At 41.6% G+C, this 21943-nt stretch overlaps 1 protein-coding gene across 1 annotated transcript; it reads right to left on the bottom strand.

Annotated features, from left to right (window-relative positions):
* Positions 1 to 2096: 2096 nt before the first annotated feature.
* LOC113961565 (sodium- and chloride-dependent GABA transporter 3) lies at positions 2097 to 21715 on the bottom strand (the record flags this gene model as incomplete). The annotated part of the gene is made up of 8 exons (XM_027671990.1): positions 2097 to 5584; positions 7116 to 7286; positions 8584 to 8684; positions 9535 to 9637; positions 11841 to 11978; positions 13696 to 13808; positions 15861 to 15985; positions 21589 to 21715. Coding segments are annotated over 8 exons (1031 nt in total), but the record flags the coding sequence as incomplete, so codon positions are not given.
* Positions 21716 to 21943: the final 228 nt, after the last annotated feature.

Below are 21943 nucleotides of genomic sequence, written 5' to 3'. Positions count from 1 at the left end.
AGCTGGAGGAGTGCAAACACAAACACAGCCCTGGATTACCCACAGAAACCTTTTTCCAAGGCTGGTGGAGGCACAGGGCGTCCCATGTCTTGGCTGTGCCCCTTTTCCCTGCCTCTCCCTTGTGCGTGCGGGTGCCAGGGCTGCCTGACGCGGGTGCTGAGCAGAGCACAGCACAGTCCCACGTCACTGGCTGCAGCCAAACTTGGCCTCAGCCCTGGAGGTGTCTGCCTGAATAGCTGCTGTTTGCCCTTTTGAGCATGTCATGCCTTAATTGCAGACAGTTCTGAGCCCTTTGGGAAGAGGAGAGGGATGAGTCATCTCTGTGTAGTATGATAAATGGGTGTTTTCATTTAAATAAAAAGAGATCAACCAGAGCTCTCTCAGTGTTGCTCTTAAAATGTTTTACAATAACATCTAAGAAAAGATGAAGTGCCTTTTCCAGAGTGCAGAGAATGGAGAGGGGGCTGATGGACTGGATTAACAGCCAGCTGATGGAAGTAGAAAGTACACCCTGATATTTTGTCAATAACCATTTATAGCAAGGAACTCTTGACTATCTTCATGCTTCTTGTTTAATTGAAATACCACAGTAGCCAGGACTCCCTCATTTTAAAAGCCCAGGAGCTCATCACGCTGTGCAAGGACCCTCTCCATCAGCTCACAGTAATATTTTTGTGAGAAACAGGGGCCTGGCTGTGGTTTATCATGCAGTGTAACAGCACAAGAACCAGGAGTGGGCACAGTCAGAGAGGAATTAAAATCTTTGTCAAAACCCACAACACGTTTTCCTTACTATAGCCATGCTTGGCTAGTCAAGAGGAGAAACAGCCTGTAAGAAAAGAACGTAATTTCATCTGTTGCAACTATAATATAGGGTGCCTCAGAGCAGAGTGTCACAATTTCTCATCAGTGTGTCATGTACTAAAGTAAGAATTTTTCCCTGTACCTGGGCAGTTGATATAAAAAAGAATCATGGACAAATTTGGGTTGGAAAGGACATCAAAGCTCATCTTATTCCAAGCCCCCTGCCATGGGCAGGGACACCTTCCACTAGCCCAGGTTGCTCCAAGCCCCCTCCAACCTGGCCTTGGACACTTCCAGGGATGGAGCAGCCGCAACTTCTCTGGGCAACCTGTGCCAGGGCCTCACCACCCTCACAGGGGAGAATTTTTTCTTACTATCCCATCCAATCCTGCCCTGTGGCAGTGGGAAGCCATTCCCCCCTGTCCTGTCCCTCCGTTCCTTGTCCCACATCCCTCTCCAGCTCTCTTGGAGATCCTTTAGGCACTGGAAGGGGCTCTAAGGTCCCCCTGGAGCCTTCTCTTCTCCAGGTGAGCACCCCCAGCTCTCCCAGCCTGTTTGCAGAGCAGAGGGGCTCCAGCCCTCTCATCACCTTCGTGACCTCCTCCAGACTTGCTCCAACAGCTCCACATCCTTACGTTGAAGGTCCCAAAGCTGCACAGGTGCTCCAGGGGTACAGAAGAGTATAAAAACATCAAATCATAGCACAGATCATCAAAGGGGCAGAGCATTGGCCTGTGAGTGAGGCCTCGGTGGGGAGGTTATTTTAATCCAGTGTAATGTCTGGGGCAGCTGAAAGGCTCCCCCTCCCTACAGTGTCTCCCTCCAGATCTGGCATCTGTCTGGCCAGGCAGGGAGCTGGAGGCACTGAAAGCCAATCACAGGCTTGTCCTTTCCTCCCAAGAAGTTCCTGCATCCACTCTCTGCGTGGCTTTAACTCTGCCAGTGACACAGAGGCCCCAGCAAAACCAGCCACAAGTGGGGAGGGATGGGGTAGGGGGAGGAAAGCAGGAAAGCAGCAGCAGGTCTGTGCTTTTCCCTGGCAACAGGAGTTTAAAATATTAAATTACTGTTAAACAACAGCGACGTGAAGTTGTGAGATCAGGGGACTTTGGTTTCTTTCAGCCACAGGTTTGCTGGGTGAGCTTAAAAAAGTTGCTAAATCTTTCCTTTTTTCTCAGTTCCCCATTTAGAATCAAGGGATATTTTTCTGCCCTAAAAGGGTAGTTGTGATTATTTAATTCGTTAGGGGAGTGTCATATAAAGTACAGCAATATAAACTAAAATACACAGAATGAGTTTTGCCCATTTCCTTTAATTTTTGAAAACAAGAAAGTAGATGAAATCTTCTGCCCTTCAAAACCAAACAGACTCTTTCTTTGTGTAAAATGTTACATAAAACTTAGTGGTTGTTCATTTTTATTTTATTATTTTTAATAATACTGCAGATATTTCAGAAAAAGGCAGTATTGTTTCTACTGCATAAAAAAAACCATAACGATATATCTGGGCTTTTTTGCATTTCCCCCTTCCCCCCTTATATTGTTTCAAAAAAAAAAACCCAAACATAACACAAATCCTATTAGGAAATTTGCCCTCCCACATCCCTCCCCACAAAAGAAAAATATTTTTTTTTTTTTTAAAAATCAGTAAAGTGTTAAACAAGTCAGGTATTAAGCACACACATGTACAAGCACAGCACATCAGTAACACTGTGAAATGCTTTAGACCACACCGAGCCATCTGTATGTGTACAAAGCCATGGGTGAAATGGTTCATAGCAGCAGAAGAGGAAGCATGTTCCAGACAAAGTACATAGTTCCAGTGGAGATTTTGGGATGACTACAGCACTTCAGAGAACACAGACAAGCTACAGTGCACGAGTCAAGTTTCTCTGTCCTGACTCAAAGAGCAACCTGGACTTGTGTGGGGGTTCCCTTTGTGTCCGTGAGTGGTCAGGGGAGCAGTGGGGCTGCACCTCTTGGCACATGGGGCTGGAAACGTTCCTGATGAGTCCTGATTGCTGAAGGGAATACCACAGAGACCAAGGCCAAGCATAACCTAAGTTGCATCTATATTTGCACATTCTACAACAGTAAGAAAATATCTTCACCTTTACTCTGAGAGGGAACATGACCCACCCCAAAGCCTGTGTGTGGCTTTGGGGCCGTTGTTCTGCAACTCTGATGGGTGGAGAGAAAAACCAGGAAGGGACACTGAATCAAAAATATTTATGACTCATTAGGGCTTCTAAAAACACAGATTTCTAGTTTTTGGAATGGGCATTTTCTCAATGCTACCATATGTAGCTTTCATTTGTTTCATTGTATGGATCTCATCTGTGGTTTCAATTCTAGGAGCATTTCTTTTCCAGGATTATTTTCCCATGGGACTATGATTTTCAGTGGTACCCTCTAGCTCTGGATGGCAAGCTGCAGAGTCCCTCTGAGGGAGGCCAGAAGGCACAAGATTGTAGGTCTGTGCCTGCCTAAAGGCGAGTTCCTTCCAAATGTCCTATCCTAAGCTTCTCACAATGGAGATGTGCAAAGGCAAGCAGGACTTAACAGTATTTGAAGCAGAATTGTGGTAGAGAAGTTCTCTCTTGGACTCCCACCTTGCCACATGAAAACCCCCTACAAATAAGATAAAGTAAAATTAAATAGATCTATTAGATTTAATGATGTGACGTGAGATAAAGCAAGATTATGAAAATTATTTTTTAAGAGATACCAGCAAGGTCTCAAAGAAATGCTAATTTGCATGTACAGTTCTATCCATTCAACATTTAGATACACTTTATGACTTCTAGGGAAATGTTTCCTTGGGAGAAGGCCAGCAACCACTTCTGTTTCTAACAGCTCCAGGTATTAGTATCTGAGCTTTGGTGGTTTTGAGTTGCAGAAATGCAGCAGATTTTATGACATTTCTTCATGGCTGTCTTAGGCTGTTGCTTGTCTCTCCCCCAAATGCTGTGCAGTGTAGGACAGTGTTCCTCCACAGGTTTCTCATAAAACCATTAAATAACAAAAACAGCACAAGAAAAATTGGCAAAAACAAATAATAATGTTTGCAATATTGTCAGAAAAAAAAAGCCAACACAAAATAAGGTCTAGAGATTTTGACACTGGGGCATCTGCACACCTCATGGAACAACCACCCGGCATTAGATTCACATACAAAATCAGTCTTAAATCAGAGGGAGTCAATTCAGACAACTGATGGAATAAAAGGCCTGATATGACAAATCCAATAGTGCTCACTTCGTGACACAGAGGAGTCACAACATTCCTGTCTTAATTCCTTCATCCACACCCTATATAAATGACCTCCTGGAAATCTTGTCAGAGGTAAAAGAACCACCACTCCAACCTTCCACCAGATAGACTCCTGCTCTGACTTCAGTGCAAGCCTCCATACCATTCAGGGGAGAAGAATAAGTGCCTAATCTAGAAAGTACCTTGAAGAGAAAACACAGAATATCCTGAGTTGGAAGGGAACAACAAGTCCAAATCCTGATCCTGCACAGGACACCCAAACAATCCCACCATGTGCCATGAGAAAACCTATGTAGTGCTACTCTTTGCAACTGCAGGATCCTTGATTTCTGTTGAGGGGAATGGGTAGACAAGTAGATAAAGTGAGAGGCAGAGGCCACAATATGCAGACCTCTAAACATGTTCTTTTTTCCTCAGAACATCTCCAAGTCTATAAAGTAACCTTGATTTCCAACAAACACATTTCACTCCGGGGGATGGTAAGTACCAGCCAAAAATGAAGTACTGGCCACACAGATATTAAACAAAATTAAAAAGTTTGGGGTGTTTCCTGAAATAGTGCACATCCTCTTAGAGACCATTAGCCTATAGGAGCAGCAAAATTCGGAGCCCTTCAGAAATAAACTCTATCCAATCTCCAGAAAAACAGTGACTCAGAAGTGGGTCACACATTTTTGACCTGTTGAAGCCAACGGGAGGTGGAGGGAAGGCGACAGGAACAGCTGAGGTGCTGTCAGGGTCACAAAACTCACCCTAAAGAAGAAGCCTTGTTACAAGGAGGACTCAAGATTAGCCTGGGCAGGGGTTGGATCACAGGGAGCCAGGGGACAAAGCCACTGCCCTCAGCTGGGAGCTGAGTCCTGCCCACACACAGACAAGAGAGATGCAACAGCAGCTCCAAGTCAGCCCCATCCCCTCATCATTTCTTCTGAAACAAATAACAGGACAGTCTGGTTCCCTTTATATACATACACGAAAAGCTGAAATGGTCTGAAATGCTTACAGGTTAGAAGTCAGAGATCTATACAACATTAACACCTGCCAGAAATCAAAGTAGAAAAGTTTTACAGCACATTATACAGGTCCCTCTAACTTCTAAAAAAGAACATTTACTGAAATCACCATATTACAAGAAGTCATCACTAACAGACCATATAACACTATTTCTTTTTCTTTTACATAATCATTACTTATAATTTTAAAAAAATCACTTTTAAACAAGTATACAATTTTCACTTTAAAATTAACTGGTTAATAAAATTTTGTGCAAATCAAGCCAGCCTCTATAATTAAGTGAATTTATTTATTTATTTATACAAAAAAAATAAAACAACCAAAAAAAAAAGATAGTTCTTTTAGAAATGTGTCTCCTTTTCTGTGATGGTTGAAATGGTGCCATCTCCTTTCAGTTTGGCATCGCAGTCATTTATTGCTGCAATGTAGGCTCCTCCTCCAAGCTTCCCCCGCATTTTCAGGTCTGAGCTGGGTGTAACCAACTTCCTGAATTTCTAGAGAATTAGAGAAAATGGAAATCAGTGCATTTTTCTTGGTCACAGACACTCATCTCCTCAACAGATTGATTATAGAAGCCCTTTCTCTTGAATGTCTGCTGCTCTTTCCCTGTTCTAGTCACAGACTTGCACGTTGAACAGTTCTGGACAAATCACTCCAGGCCAAAGGTTACAGAGAATGAAGGCAAATCTAAAGTCAAACTGAGGTTTTATGCTGATTTAGAGCAACAACCCCTTCCATGAAGAAACTCAACACAACCCCTGTTCAACGAGCAGGTTTTACTTCTTGTGTTGTAGTAGGATGTACACTGGAAAAAGTAACTAAACAAGAGACATCCAAATGTTAAGCTAAGGAACAAAGCAAAATATCCATGTTCATCTAAGAACAAAGAAAAATATCCATGTTCATCTAAGAACAAAGAAAAATATCCACGTTCATCTAAGAGCTTTCCCTTTTCTAGCAATAACATCCATGAGCTCACAGCTTGGGGAGCAGAGATGTTGTAGGAAGTTGGCTTCCCAAGAAGATTCCAACTGTGACTAAAAAATCCTCTTGTCATCCTTGTATATAGAAGATAATGACCTGCCTGCAGTGCTGTAGATTTACACAGCTTAAAGACTGTTTACTTGCAGAGATATGTGAGGGTGATGCATAAAGGAAATATTTCATGTTTAGATTTGTGAAAACTTCTTTTTTGATATGTTAAGAAAACTGTATTATGGAAAACTGTTTTTCTGTTTGTATATTCACAGTAAAAATTTCCCAGGCAGTCTCCAGGCCATGTTTAATCAGCTAAATGGAGTCATTGCAATATGGATATAATTAGGCTTTTCTGCAATATGAGAAATCCCAAATGGCTGAATAAAGTTTATATTCTCTTTTCTTCCATTGTTGCCATCTTCACTATTTTTCTTTGGAGCTCCCACAGAAATGAAAAGCCTTTCAAGTTTAAAGATAACACTTTTAATAATCTTAACCTCAGCCTAAACCTGAGCTGACCTGATACCAACTGTCAGTAAACTGCACTGAATATTTCTGTTTGCCTGTATTTCTCACTCAGGGAACTGTAACCAGGAAAACTGTCCAGGAAACACACGTGAGTGTTTGCTACCCACTCCTGGAGGAAAATCCTGGCACCACAAGCATTAGTTACCAAAACCGTGGAAAGAAGACAGCTGAGCTGAGGCAACGGCTGGTACAAACCTTCCTGATGCATTTAGCTGATGTTACAGACATTTTAAGCTACAAACTGAGCTGAAACAGAGCACCGTAAAGCTGTAGTTTTGGTTAGTTTACCACAGGCTCAAGTCAGTGAAGGCAAAAAAAATCCCAGGAATTCAGAAGAAAATAGAGTAAGTTCAGATCCCTCTTTCCAGCACTGACTGAGAGGGCTAACTCAGGCTGCCCACTGTAACAGGGATGTGGCATTGCTGCTTGGATTAAATGGTTCCTGGTCTCACACACGTGAGGATTCACACATTCCTTCCATTCTTTCTTCAGCATAGTTAATCTGAAAATACATCTCACCTCCATGACAGTGCCTTCTGTCTTCCACAGCTTAATGCAGATCCACAAAGGGATACAGACCATGGAAGAGAGTGCCATCATCCACCCTATGCCATAGCCCCAGTCAGGGTATATATACACATTGTTGTATTTCAGAGGCTTGTATTTCACCAGGAAAAAGATGAAGATTCCCTGAAACAAGCAGAGACACTATTAGTGGTATTTGAGAAAACCCTACCTGCATAACAAGATAGCGACTGAGTGTTTGGGCAAGGCCAGGCTCCCTGAGGAGGCAAAACTCTTCACTCAGAGAAAAAAACCCACCAGCAATATCTCCTTTTATGTACAGCTTAAGCAACATATCTCAGTAGCTCCCACAGGAATGAACAACGTTTCAAGTTTAAATCCTATTTATCTCTTGATGACAATAAGTCCTGCACTTTGATGGCAAAGAGTACCTGGGCAGGAAAGATTAGGCTTTGCTACCATGAACCAGCTGTGATTAAGTAACACAAGCTGTGTTCTCTCTAACCTGTCATGATGAAAAAGGAAAGCCAAAATTTTCAAAGTTGCCTTGATCCACCGTGTGCCTCTGCGGTTCTGCAAGGCCAAGGCTTTCATCCTCCCAAAAGCTCCAAGAGATCCATCTCAATTTGACAGGTGTCAAATCAAGCAGTTTGGACCATTTATATTTATGAAATATAAAAATGCTACCATGCACTTTTCTCCAAAGTGGTTAAAGGAGACAGTGGGATAAAAGTTCATTTCAGAGCTGGTGACAGTGAGTCAGAAATTGTCCTGAGTTTGCAAATAAACTGGCAGAGCCCAAGGGAACCTGGATCTCCAGGTGCTGCAGCACCTATGGTTTTGCAGTTGCTTATCATTTGTGTATTGGAGAACTGAAAGCTTTCAGGATCAAGTTTATGGACAATTTGATCATGCTGCATTTGTGACTTTGCCCTGTTATGCAGCCACAGATCACCACTGCTGGCACCAGTACTACCAACTTCTGCTATGGCAAGTTCCCTCCCCTTCTTCATGCACATGGGACGTGCTTTGGGCCTCTTCTACTTTTGCTAGAAATAAAAATGTCCTGTCTCCTTTGAAAAATGTCTATTTACCCAGAGAGAGAGGAGAAAGGAGGCTGGAGCAGCAAAGGAACCAGCACAAGTCTGGAGAAGCTCAAGCTATGTGCTAGTACTCGAGGTGTCCTAACCATGCAGGGAAAAACACCTCTGCTATACTGGTAAATATTTGTTTAGGGTTCTGGAATTATTTCTTTCCCTATGAATGGGCATGCTAAGGTTTCTCACTATTCACAGAACATTTAACCATTTTTAGAGAACCTACAGAGTGTTTTTAATTTGAAATATATGCTACAAATCAATAGGCACTTTTTCTCAATTATTACCAGCAACAAAATTATAAAAACATGTACAAAACCCCCTCTTTATGTCTAAAACAAATCGTTCAGATATTCTGTACTTACTGCACAAATACCTGGAGTTAGGACCATCCAGCACCATTTAATCAATGACAGGGGTTTGTACCCAATCATATCTTCAATGTTCTCATAAAAGCGATTGCTGCCTGCCCCCCAAAAAGAAAAAAAAAACAACAGAAAAACAGATGTAGAACGTATTCTAAGAGGTGGTACAGCCAGTATTTTCAAACAGTGAGGAGAAAACCACACACAGAGCTGTGAGGACTGAAGCTGCTGCCTTTCTCTGATACACCTCCCTGCCATCTGCTTCGTGCAGCTGCCCACACCTGTGTGTGACCAACATGAACAGCGGGAAGGAGTGGGTGAGATGTCAAACAGAAAGGGCTTCTTGTCAGGAACAGTCTGAGCATCCCCAGTTAAAGAGCATTATACACATATATTTATATGCTACAAGCTTGTAGGTGAATCCCTGGATAGCTGGGCACACGTGTGATCTGCAGTTCCTATGATGTTTTACCAAGTGAAATTGTCCTTCCTTTGTGTGCCCTGAGCATTCCCAGCATTGCAGGGTTTTTCCCTGGACTTTGCTGGAGACAGAAGCAGCAGAGCTCAGGCCACCACTGTGTCCCTTCTGTGTTAATGTCCACCTTCCCTGGGTTTATCCATGAGGGCTGTAAATTGGAGGGGGAACACACCCTGCAGAGACCATTCCTGAGAGAAAAAGGCTTATAACCACCCCTACTCTCTAAGGCAGCAAAGGACTTCCACGGTGAAGGTGGAGGTCAGTCCTGACTGGGACCAAGGGGGAAAAAAAATAAACATCTATTCCACTCCCTTGTTTATTTAGAGTGGAAAAAAAGCCATTCCTGACTTTTGGCAGGGCATGGGAATGTGGAGGGCCCCACTCCATAAGGGTACAAGGCTTCCACTTTGCTTTTACACAAATAGAAAACGTCTAAGGAAAAGTGAAGATGGCAGGAGTTTTCAGGCACTCACCATACACCCAGCCTATGCAGACACATTCAAATATGGCAACAAAGAGAAGGCACATGCCACTGGCTGCATAGGAGTCAAACAGCTGGAAGACATACATCCCACCCTGGAAGACAAAAAGAGGAAAGGGAAAAAAATATTGTGTTGGCACCAGCAGGAACATTTCGTAGCAAATATCTTCAGTTCCACAGTCAATCTGTGGGTTCCCTGGCAACCTTCCTGCTCAAGTTGGTTACTTCTTGAACAAAGAATATTCATTTCTCAGTGATTTTTTATTGTGAAAGCTTTTTTGTTTTTTTTGTGTTTGGGTTTTTTTTTTTTTACTGTGCACCTGCTTTAGGGCAGTAAATCTGGAGTGAACTACATTTGTCTTGTTTCTAAATGCTCTCCCACCTCCCTGCTTTTAATTTCATTTGTTATTGCATCGAGCTGCAGAGATCCACTGGTGCTGCACATGAAGATGCAGGGTCTTGTGTCCAACCTGACTATTAAAATTATATTAATTAAATTGCACTACTTTCTGTGAGAGATACTTCATCTTTTATAGCATATAAATTCTATATTGAAATAACGAGGAGGAGATTCACAAAGAGCATTTCCACAGAAAAGAATTCTAAGACTTCCCTCCACAGAGAGCCGTGTAAAAGAAATAGGGGCTTGAGATCAGCCCTTCAGTAGGAATGTACTGCTATTTGGGGAGCTCGTGGGATCCATTGCATCTTGGACAATTTTCTGCAAGTGAAGAAAACTGATTCTCTACTGCAAAGTGCTCATGGTGAGGCTCAGTAAACATTCGAGCAAACTGCAAACTTAGAGATCAACCAAGACAGTACAATATAAGGATAACAACTCCACAAAACTCTTCCAAGAATATTCCTGTCAGTTTGGAGAACTTGCATCTTCTTCATTCTTCATGCTTATATTTCTTTTAACCTGTATATCTCATTAATATGTCTTTCAGTGCTGTGCTCAACACTTGCATTGGGGGAGGGATTTATTTCAAGATTTCCCATTTTACATAGCAAAGACAATTTATCTTAATGAGGGTAAGAAGGATTACAGGTAAATATAAAGTATATAAGCATTTAAAGCTTCTCTTCAACTGCATTTGCTTCATACAGAGCATCATACAGGGACATCTGATTAGTCTGGCAAGACCTGTCACTAAAATGACATTTTATGTTGTCCTAGTCTCCACTTTCTCCCCCATCTTTGTTTTCCTTTCCTTAAAAGTGCATCTAAACCAAATATATTTTGTTTAGTTCATTTATTCTCTTAGTTGTAAGGGCTTGTGTACTGAGGACAGCAGACTAACGTGCTTAAAATCACCAAACATCCCTTTTGGGTGAAATGTGCTCATTTTCGGTAACAAAGCAGTCAGAAAAGCACATGGTCAGAGGCCCCTGGATCTCTGTGGAGGGAATTTCAGTGTCCCTGGATGAGCTGGTTGCTGCAATCACTGCACCACAGAGACACGGGGTGGCCCTGCACAGTCAGTACAGCCAGGCTGCCTCGGGCACTGCATCCTGCAGCTCCTCAGGCATGGAAGGAACTCGGTCCTTTGCCCTGCCGGATACAGGAAGGCCTTAGTGGCCCAGCCAGGAGAAATATGGGCAGATGAGAGTGTTGATCCTGCCCCTCTCCTTCCTGTCCTGGGAAGGGAAAGTGAGGGAGGTGGAAGCTGTTGATAAAAACAAGTGCTGAACTCCTACCAGGTGCCAGAGAATCTCTCACTGCCTGGCTTGCAAACACAGCATTGGCAGACACTGTGAGCTGATGGGATCGACTGACACCCTTGGAATTCTTGGTTCAGAACATCCCCAAGCAAACACCCTGGTTTGTTTGGGAAAAAAAAATTCCTTTCCCCCCCTCCCCTCTTAACAAAACAATTTCAACTCAGAGATGCGCTGCATTGATTGACCTGGCCTAGTGATAGAAAAACCAAAGATGCTTTTATTTTCTCTTTTCACTTTACTTCAACTCCATTATTGGTCTTTTCATCCCAGATGTAGTTGTTTCTGCGCAAAGTAAGTCAGCAGAAACCGTGGCCACTATGTTTGGTTGGCTGGTGCAAAGCAGATGGAATTTCCTATGTATTTTTAATTAAAATATTTCCTAAGCTCAACTGGAAAACCGAGGAGACCTTTTACATTTCAGATGTTACACAGTAGCTGAGAACAGTCTCTCAAGGATTTTGTAGGTTTTTTTCTGGCAGGGAAATTTGTCTGTGGCAAATGTTCTTCCTTTCAATCTGTCGCGATTACAAACAGAACCCCATTTCCTGCTCTCTGCACCAACGCACCTCTTACCTCAGTTAACATTATTAGGCCAAGGAAATACGACACGATGGAGAGGCCAAGGATGAGCAGTTCTCTCCTGTAGCCCCTTCGAAACACCTTTGGGTACATGTCCACCACAGCTGTCACGATGCTTTCCACACACACAAACTGCAACGAAGGGCAGGAAAGTACAAATGAAATCTGCGTCTCCTCTGCTGCTGAGATTTGGATTTGCTACCAAACCCTTCAAATATCCTTCTCTGTTCTCATCATAGGGAGTGGGTTATCCCTGAGGACACTCAATAGGTAGAAGCTCAAACACAGAAGAAAAACTTTTCAGAAGAAAAACTCCAAAGTGATGAATTTTCAGTCCCTCATCGAATCCAAACAGTTGAATGCACTAGTGTTACCTCAGAATGCATTTGCCCTGTAGCAGATGGCTTAAATAAAAACTAAATTTTCCAAATGTGGCTTAAATAGTGTCATAGGTTTACTTACTCTAAAAAACTAAGTGAATCAACCCCTTGCTGTTTGTGATTAGAATCGCTCCAGAAGGAGGAAAGTTGGGTTTTTTTGGAGGGAACTTTGGGTGCAGAATTATTGTTTAGTTGTTTTTGTGTTCTTTTGTTCTTCTGCCCATACACATATATCCTTTAATAAAGGGCTGTTGTCTTTTCTATCTCCCTACTTCCTCAATTGGAGCCTTTTAATTTCGGATTTACAATTGCTTAGAGGGAGGAGCTTGGTCTTCCTCGTAACTCATCCTCATTAGCAAAACACTTCAGTACCATTAAACTGAGACAAATAGGAATTAAATCATGTACAAACCACTCTTGGGATTGCAACATCACGTCACTCTAAGCATCCTGCATCTTTGCCACTCCAAGGAGTGACACAGAGTGCCATGCACCTTCGAGCACTGCTAAAGGAACAGGTTTTTTGAGAAGTTCTCTCCCTTTACCAGAAGAAAGAAGTTCCACAAAGCTGCTGAGTGCCCAGTCCAGGTACTTCTAATAAAGAGGGCAGGAACACTCTCAACTGCCTTTAAACATCAGCAGAAAGCAAGAGGCCTGAGCTTCTGAGCCAGGGCTTTGGAGCAAGGTTTCTAAAGTAGGAACCAAAACTAATGTCCAAAAGTAGACAATATAAAGCCTGTTTCTTTGGAACATTCAAGAGCAGAATTCAAGAATTGAATTTAAAAAAAAGACTTTTAAAAAGCTGTGAGATCAGGAAAAAGAGCAGTTACTAAAACATTAAGTTTAGTGATTGGAAATGTCAGGCAAAATAAGAACTGGTGAGCTTTATTCTGCAGTATATAATGATAAACTCTCTGAACCCAGTCATACCAAGAGCTGAGCTGCATGCTGAAAATTCCAACCACTTTACATTTTTCTTCAAGCAGCTTTTGCATTTTTTATGGTCACACAGGAAGGACAAATTCTATGCTGCCTCTTTGTTTCAGGATATGACTACACATTTCTTGCTATGGTATCTTGAAGTAAAAATAAACCATAGAAAATTACATTATCACTATCTGATCTTCAGTTTCAAAATTCATTGCAAAATTCTTTAAAAACGGGGAAAGAAGACACACTGGTATTTTACTGAACTGTGAATTTTAATTACCCCTGTTTAAGTTCAAACTGATTTCCATGTTAATAATGAAAGCCGGAGAGAAGCTGAACCAGCCATCATAGTTAATCATGAAGAAATCTCCAGCATCACATAACTGAGATTTAAAATAGGAACTTGAATTAAAGCGCTCGAAGGAAGAGTTAAGTTAGTGTTGGGTTTTAAATCAGGTTAGATAATGTTTACACCCAGGGTGCTGATACCCACATTCCAGGGAATTTGACAGAACATTTAAATAGCATTTTTTCCATACCTGACTATCTAATCCAAGGAATATGAGCATCATGAAGAACAGAGCTGCCCACAGTGGAGAAAGAGGCATCATAGTAACAGCTTTAGGGTAAGCTATAAATGCAAGTCCTGGTCCTGAAAAAGAAGAGAAGAAAGGAAATGGTTTATTCTTATGTGTGGGTGTGGCTGGGCTGGAGTTCAGTTCCTCCAGAGCAACATGTGCAGTGCTGAGGGTGGCACAGCTTTACTGACACCAACACTGGGGCTATCGCTGACCAGGCTTTCCATAGCACCACTTACTAAACTACTGTGTCTGAATGCACCAGTTTTCTCCCATTTTCTCTTCCTGTTCCCTTCCCCATCCCACTGGGGAGGGTGAGGGAGTGAACAGCCATGTGGATGCTCAGCTGCTGCTGAGGGCCAACCCACCACAACTCAATTCTTATTTTATGGCAGATGAGAGGGGACAAATACAAGACTGAGAACCTTGACAAACTTTTTATCTCTCAGAGTCTGAACATTTGGTGATGAGTCAAATCAGTGATGAAGACTCTGCCTGTATCCTGCACAGATGTTTGAAGGTGAACTTCTGTTAAGACTTTGTGTTCTCCTTTTTTGGGTGGATGTTCAGCAGTACCAACCTCCCCGAATTAATAGCCTGTGGTCCTGTGATTGCCTTACAGAACTTATTAACATATCCTGGAATCTGGATTTTTTCCTAAGACAGGACTGTATCTGACAACTTGTGCAGGAATACAGTCAATGGGAGGAGCTGAATTTTGGGAGCCATGCCTGTGCAAGGCAAATATCTACAGGCTGATTCCTATTCTGCTCTATGCTTTTGAGTGCTGCTGGTGGTGTGTAACATCAATTCATGGGCTGCATATTTCCAGAAATCTTCAAAATAGAACATTTTTACAACAGCATTGTGAACTTCTCAGATCTGCTAAGATATCATCTCACCTGGTTCATCTTCTCTTGTTCTTATTTTTATTTACCTCTGCTCATTTTTCAACTGCTTTCAATGAAGTCAGCCAGCCTTTAAAGCAGGGTACCAAGGCAGTATCACAGGCTGATAAAGGAGCACCCTGGTGTTCCTGCTGCAATAACTTCACTGAAGTCCTGTTAACACACTACTGCTTTTTCATTTAACACAGTAGTTAAAAACTCCTATAAATTCCAGAGTTACTGCTGTCTTATAACCTTTTTTTCTGTGCAGTTTCTAAAACACTATAAGCCAGTTGTCTTGAGTGCTTCAGTGAAAGAGAAGTATTTTCCACGAGAGTATTAGTGAAGCTCTAATTGTTCTGCAGTTTGCCTGCTAATTTGGTCTAACTCCATGAGAGTCATTTCTTCTCCTCAACAGCTCAGCATTACATTGTTTTTCTTTTTGGGCAGCACCCTCTTCTTTTTCTTTTGCTGAATTTTAACTGATGTTTAAAGATGTTACACCCACAAATATGATAAAGAGCACTTAATTCCACTGGATGTCCAAGTCCAATAATGAATGTAGATGGTTGATTTCTTGTAGAGCTGGGCCTTTGAGCCCTTCTGGACTCAAAACTAAAACTTTTATGCTTAACGAACAGAGTGACTCGGTGTATGTTCATCAGGGACAAGTTTACTGACATCAGGAGAGGGTGTTGGCAACCTGACTGCTGGAAATCTGTATTTGCATTGTATACATCAAGCAAGACCTCAGAGTACTTCCAAAGGCTTCTCCTAAAAGCTGTTTTCTCATTACCTTCATAGCCACAGGTTTTTTTCCTTATATATCCTTTCTAATTTTTTGTTTTCAGAATGAAAAAATATCTGTGGATTTCAGTCTGTCTCATTGAAAGAAAACAGAATGCAGATGAGGAGGAGGATGTAACACATTGAAAGAAAACAGAATGCAGATGAGGAGGAGGATGTAACACAACTGAGCAATGTATTGCTGCTAAATAATCAGCTGGAGTAGGTTTGTTTAACAGTGGCTCTTTGACTTTATGAATTTGGTACTATAATATTTTTTCACATTAATATTTTTCACACATAAATATCTGACCGAAAGAATAGTTAAGAAGTCTTCTTACAGCAATTATTCTAATGAGTCATCTTATCCACAAGCCATGGCACAGACTAAGAACTTTGACTACAACCTCTGAGCATTTTTTGTTAACTCAGAAAACTGGTTTTGGAACTTACCTGATTCTGCAACTTCTGCAATGGGCACGCCTTGTTCATAAGCCATAAATCCAAGAACTGAAAAGATAGCAAAACCAGCAACAAAACTTGTGCCACTGTTCAAGCAGCAGAGCATGATGCAGTCTCTGAAAATATAAATAAAAAACACTGCTGTTGATCTCCAGAGCAGGGGTTTCCCTTCAAACACTGAGCCACAGGACTAACAGAACACCAGGCTGCAGGAATGAACAGTAGATTCCTCATTAAGAGTAAGCTCCCAACTCATATTATGACTGGGAGCAACCAGCCAGGAATAAACACGTGCAGAAGGACACCATCATAAAACCCTGGCTGTGTTTTAACTGATGGAATTGCAAACCTATTTGCTCTTTTCCAATAGAATCTTTAGAAAATACGTAAAACTATTGCAAGAATGACATAAAGAACTCCAGAATAGTTGCAATAATATATTCCAGAGGACATGAACTCATTTATAAATTATATAAAGGTGTTATCGTTTTCTTCCTGGGAAAAAAAATCCTATGGTCAGATCTTAGCTCCTTCTACTCCAGTTATATTGGCAATATATATCCATACAAAATACAACTCCAGTATGGTTCATAACCTTTTTTAAGAAACTGTGGGTATGAAAAGAATTGTAGATAGCCTAGGAAATCTGTGTATGCCTGAAAAAGTGCCCAACAAAGGCCAAGACCGTGTAGGGACCTCTCAGACAAACATATCCTACATATCAAACTGTGACAATGACAAGGCCAAGGTGAAGAAGTATTTCTTTCCCCAGAATGGAAACATCACAGAAGTAAATCACTTAAAAAAAAAAAAAAAGGGAAGATATTCTTGCAGAAAAGCCTGACCTTCCCCAGAGCTCAGTGAAATATCGTTCCTCCTGCACTCAGATGGCTCTCCAGGCATGAGGGATGAGGGGGCAACAATGATTTATCATGACAGTCAGTCTGTTAAGACTATTTACCATGAGAGAGAGCTGTGTACTTGAGAAAGTAATGATCTAACCCAAATGTCTGAAAGTAAGTTAGGATCCTAAACCACTGAAACACAAGACAAGCCTGTAGCTGCCTCAAGCCTATCCCTTAGTCTGGTTTATTCTCATCCCACTATGGCTCTGAAGCAAGTTTTTGCACAAGCTATCAGTTGGAAGAAAGGACTCTATAAAATTCACAGCTTCAATAAGGGTTCACATCTTTGTCACAGACTTGTTGGGACTTTTTGAGAATCAGAGGCAATTCATACTTTAAGTCTTGGCATATCTTCCTGCAAAACTCCTTTGCTTATCTCTCTGTTTTTTGTGGCTGGTTTCGTATTTTTATCCTGTAACTTCATCTCATGAGTTTATGAAGTGAGGTGACCAGTTCCAGCATCTTGTTCCTTCACTGACAAGCCCACACTGCCCCACATCTCTCCAAAGCTCTTCCTGATACCAGTTCAGACTCACCTAAACATCAGACTTGGCAGGGGAACAGCCTGACATTTCTGTGCTGCAAAGTGAGAGATCAGTTCAACCATGGCCAAAGGGCTCTCTCTCATCACTTTAGCTACAGTTAATTTGAGAAGGTTTTATGTTTTCATAACCATTTCATAGTAAAAAAAAAAAAAAAATTATTTGTCACATCATCTACAAATTACTAAAATGTGCCAGGAATGAAAAATTTGTGGATTAATACTCAGACACGGACAAGCCCTGTGATGTTCACACTTATTTCTTGCTTGAACTCCCTCTAATCCTGTTTATTGTCAAGGGTAAATAGGTTCCATAAAATACTTTCTGAAAATAGTCAGAATTCTAACATTTTCATATGAAATTGCATCCTGCAGTTATTCCCAGCCAGGTCATTTATAGGCTTTGGATGTTTTAAAGCAAAGTAACAATCAAATAGAATCTAAAAGGAGGGAACCAGGAGCACAGAGTCCTTTGTGCTTTACAGAGAAATAAAACAAAGCAAAACACCACCTTCCTGACCTTCTCAGTGTATTTCAGCTCTGAGTTAAGCTCTGGAGGGATTCTCACTGCAGCTTCTCTCACCTCAGAAACTGGTGAGTTCAGTGCTGAGAAATTAAAACTCAGTGTGATGAAAACCTGTCGATAAGAGAGGTCAGAAAGATGGATTTTTTAAACTTCTGGGGGGAAAAAGAGATACTACTTCAGTGGGATGGAGCTGGCTGTTCACCAGCCATGTGATGCTTCCACTTGGCACAGCCTGCTTTCTGCAGATAAGATTTATTTTAGATAATTCCCAGGCTTCAAATGCAGTCCAAACAACAAGATTTTTTATTTTTTTTTTTGCTGCTGAATGATGGCACAGGACATTTGAGACTGCTGGTTCCTGAAAAGGAGATAAAGGCTGGAGGTGGAGACACATCACTCCTGTGCACCTTCAGAGCCCCTGTCTGTGTCTGCTGCTCACTCTTGAAGGAACGTCCAAATGGTTTGAGCTGGACTATCCCACTGAACACAGCCATTCCTCCACTCTCAGGGAAGTCCTAAAACCCACAGCACCTTGGTCCAAAATATCCAGAGGGTAGGTACAGATTTCTCCAAGAGAATGGGCAAAGGGCAACCTAAGGGCATTTTCATCACCTCCAGTACCTGTTCTTATCATGTAACAGAACTACAGCTGAATCATTTTCATCCCCCCAGTCACAGACCAAATGCAGGTTCTCTGGGAACCCACCAGTGTTTCCAGTCCTATAATCTCCAATTTTAATTTCCATCCTTCCTTTGTCTTTGCAGGAATTCCACAAAACCCTCAACTCTTTGGTTTTTTTCCCAGTAGACAGATGTGTGTAACCTGCAGTTTAGTCTTTTTTTGCTACTTTGAGAAGGAAAATTGAGCGGGGGAGTCTGGATCTGTTGGTTGTGAAACACATAAACTTTAAAACACAAATGCCCAAGAATCACTGGAATTTTTTATGAGCACCCTTGGTAGAAAGGCATCAGAGCCCGAATGAAGGCCAAACTGATTTCAAATGAAAGGAAAACTCCAAATTTTTATGAAAACGTCACATTCTTCCAAATTAAATTCTTGCCAATCACCTGAATAATTCAAGACATGCATCACTTCTCCTCTCCCTCCAGGACACTGCTGAAAATTCCTGCTGCCTTCCTTAAGGAGCTCCTCTGAGCACACGGAGCCCTTTGCGTCACTCCGGTCCCTTCCTTGCCTTTATGGATCCACTCAGGACAAATTCACACTCCTCTTTTCCTCCCAGACTAGAAGCTTTGATAAAGGACACACTTTAAAGTTCTGTCCATGTGTTGATAGTGTGTGAAATCCCTCGTGGGGAGCTGGATCAGCTCTGTAAACCCAGAGGACATGAAGCAGGAACAAGAACATTTCCCTCTTCTGTCTGCTGAGGTGGCCTGAAGTTAAACCAGCCCTTAAGAAGCTCTGAATGGATTAGTGTTGTGGTTTGAGCCTCAAAACCAATTTTTCAACCCCCCACAAATCTGCTAAAATGTTGAGAGAAGTTTTCAGACAGGCAGCAAACTCAGCACGGGGAAATTATATCAAAATTTATTACTAACAGAATAAAAACTATAGAAACTAAAAAGCATTCTGAGCTTGATAAAAATTAGAGGAAACCTCAGTACATCTTTCTCTTATTTATAAGGGGGAAACACTGCCTGGTGATGGCACTGCCATTACTTTCATCTTTTCACAAGAGTTACTTTTAATATAAACTGTGGTAAATCCAGGGAGGATCTGTATTTATGTGTTACAATGAAAGTTAAGTAAGGACAATAAGAACTAATTTCCTATTCAAAGATGCGAAGTGACTTGCTCACAATTCAATTACAATGGTAATGAACTAAATCAGGTTTGAATCTTTAATTCACAAGACCCCCATGCAGTTTAGATTTCTCATTTTGCACTAAAATACCTCATGTCATTATTTTCCACAGCAACTTTCCCCTAGGAAAAAAATGTAGGAAAACAGAGGGGAAAAAATCAATATTATGATCAGACAATGAACTGCAGGGATTGCAGGAGGAAAACCCATATCTTGATTCTGATTTTTTTTAAAGTAGTAAGTAGAATATAAATTTAATTCTGCTTTTCACAGCATAGCTGTTTCGTACGTCTTGCCCTGCTCAACTCAGTTGTGCTCTGCACTTAACTGCTGTCCTACTCCTTCCCTCAGATTTCTTAAAAATCCTATGTCAGGACACATTAAAAATCTATTTCTCATTTGGGAAATATTTTGGGAGAGGGAGTTGTGAAGTTTGGATTCAGTAAAAGGTGTTCCATTGCAGCATCTTGGTCAGGAGTTTAGAGGAGACCTGGAGCTGTGCTTTACAATCCTGGGCTGTAGGGGTCAGAGGGAAGGAAGGAAAATTCCATCAGCTCTGCTCACACATCAAAACTCCTGCTTTTTGTAACAAGTCACAAAAGAAAACCTAGGAAAAAGATCACTGTAGTCCTTGAGGTAGTGACACAATAGGTTCTAGATGGGATGTAACTAGAAAGAAATAAAAATAAGTTTAAATAAGAGAGGAAAGGAGTGGTGCTTTTGTTAAAGCATCAATTGTGCTAATTGGGGAAAACATTCATTGCCAGCTGCTCTGTAGGGGCATCGTTATTGTTTATCAGCTCTGAGGGTTTTAGGGGATTTACTCCACTTTCTGCAGCAAAACATTTGGAATTTTGGCTGTCAAAGCCAAAGCAAAGAGCAACTTTGTCACTGCTAAGTTACTTTGCATGTTTAGATGTTAAAATGCCTTTAACTGTGGCTGGATGGCTTTGCAGACATTCAGCTGGTGGATACATCCCTGTCTCTGTGGTTCCCAGGATTCCAATTCCCTTCCAACCCCCCCTCTGTGTCTGAACACTCCTATAGGTTGGTGTTTCTCTGACAGAAGAGTAAACATGGAAAGAAGGAGGCATTTCCTAAAACTCTCCAAGCAACACTGTAATTTAGAATTTAAATACTTACACTTTCAGGGCTTTAAGGGGTGGTGTGTTTGGGGCTCTTTTGCTTTTGGACTCTATTATTTCCTTTACAGAAAAGTGAAGTTTTAATTCTCCGTCTGGAGACCATAATGGACTCAATACAAACTGTCCTTTACTGCCTGGTAGGAATTGTGGGAAAACGAATTCAATAATCACTGATGCCAGAAGAAAAAAGTATTGCTGGTATTCCTGCCCATGCCAGTAACATGGAATGAGGACTTTGTGAGAGTCATATCCTTTTGACATTGATTCAGGAAAGATTAAAACCTACTGAAGTCATTACCAATTGTCTCACGGATTTCTACAGAGATAAGCCACGAAATGCTGCCCATTCCCTCTGCTCTGGGCCTGCAAACTCTGGGGTAAGGTGACACTCAGAGTGGAGACCCAACTTAGGTGAGTTTTAATAACAGTTTTTGAGTGGGATTTTTTTTAAAGCAGATCAAATGACACACCCATGTGCAGTTATACACGTATGGAATTCTGTATTTTCCCATGCAATTGTGTATGCCAGTGTGTACCGAGGGGCTCGTGGCTGCAAAAGGGTCTGATATGATCAAAAGGGATGAAAACACCACATTTTGGGGATGTGTTGCTCTGAGGCAGTTATAAGGAACCTTATAGATCTCTGTTCTACAAAATGCTTATGAATATTCATGCAAACAGCTAAAGGAAAATGGAAGCAATTCCGAGTGAAGCTGGGTGTGTGGACACTTCCCTCACTGACAACAGATGCAGAACAAAAGCGTGGAAGGAATTACCTGTAGCAGTTGTTGTTGTAGTTGTTGTAGCTTCCCAGGGCTGTCAGGCACCCCAAGCAGATGGCATAAGAGAAAAATATCTGTGTGCCAGCATCCACCCACACCTGGGGACAGAAAACATGAAGTGCTTAAAAAGGTCAAGCATAAATCACCTGAATGCATTTATTGGCTGTGAATTTGCAGAGGCAACTCTACAGGTTAAGAGAGTCTGGGAAACCTCTTACAAATCACAACCTTAAAAAAAATTATTATTTAAGTGAAATTCCCCTCTCCTTCTCAGGGGTATAAAGCTCAGCTGGTCTTTACAGGTCCAACCTAATTGAAGTAGAAAGTGAGACAGAATTTCTGGAGAAGA

This window comes from Neopelma chrysocephalum, unplaced genomic scaffold (assembly GCF_003984885.1).
Source record: "Neopelma chrysocephalum unplaced genomic scaffold, ASM398488v2 Primary Assembly neopelma1_97276, whole genome shotgun sequence".
Taxonomy (NCBI): domain Eukaryota; kingdom Metazoa; phylum Chordata; class Aves; order Passeriformes; family Pipridae; genus Neopelma; species Neopelma chrysocephalum.
Note: the sequence above shows the minus strand (reverse complement) of the source record. Positions and strands in the feature narration are given on the sequence as shown.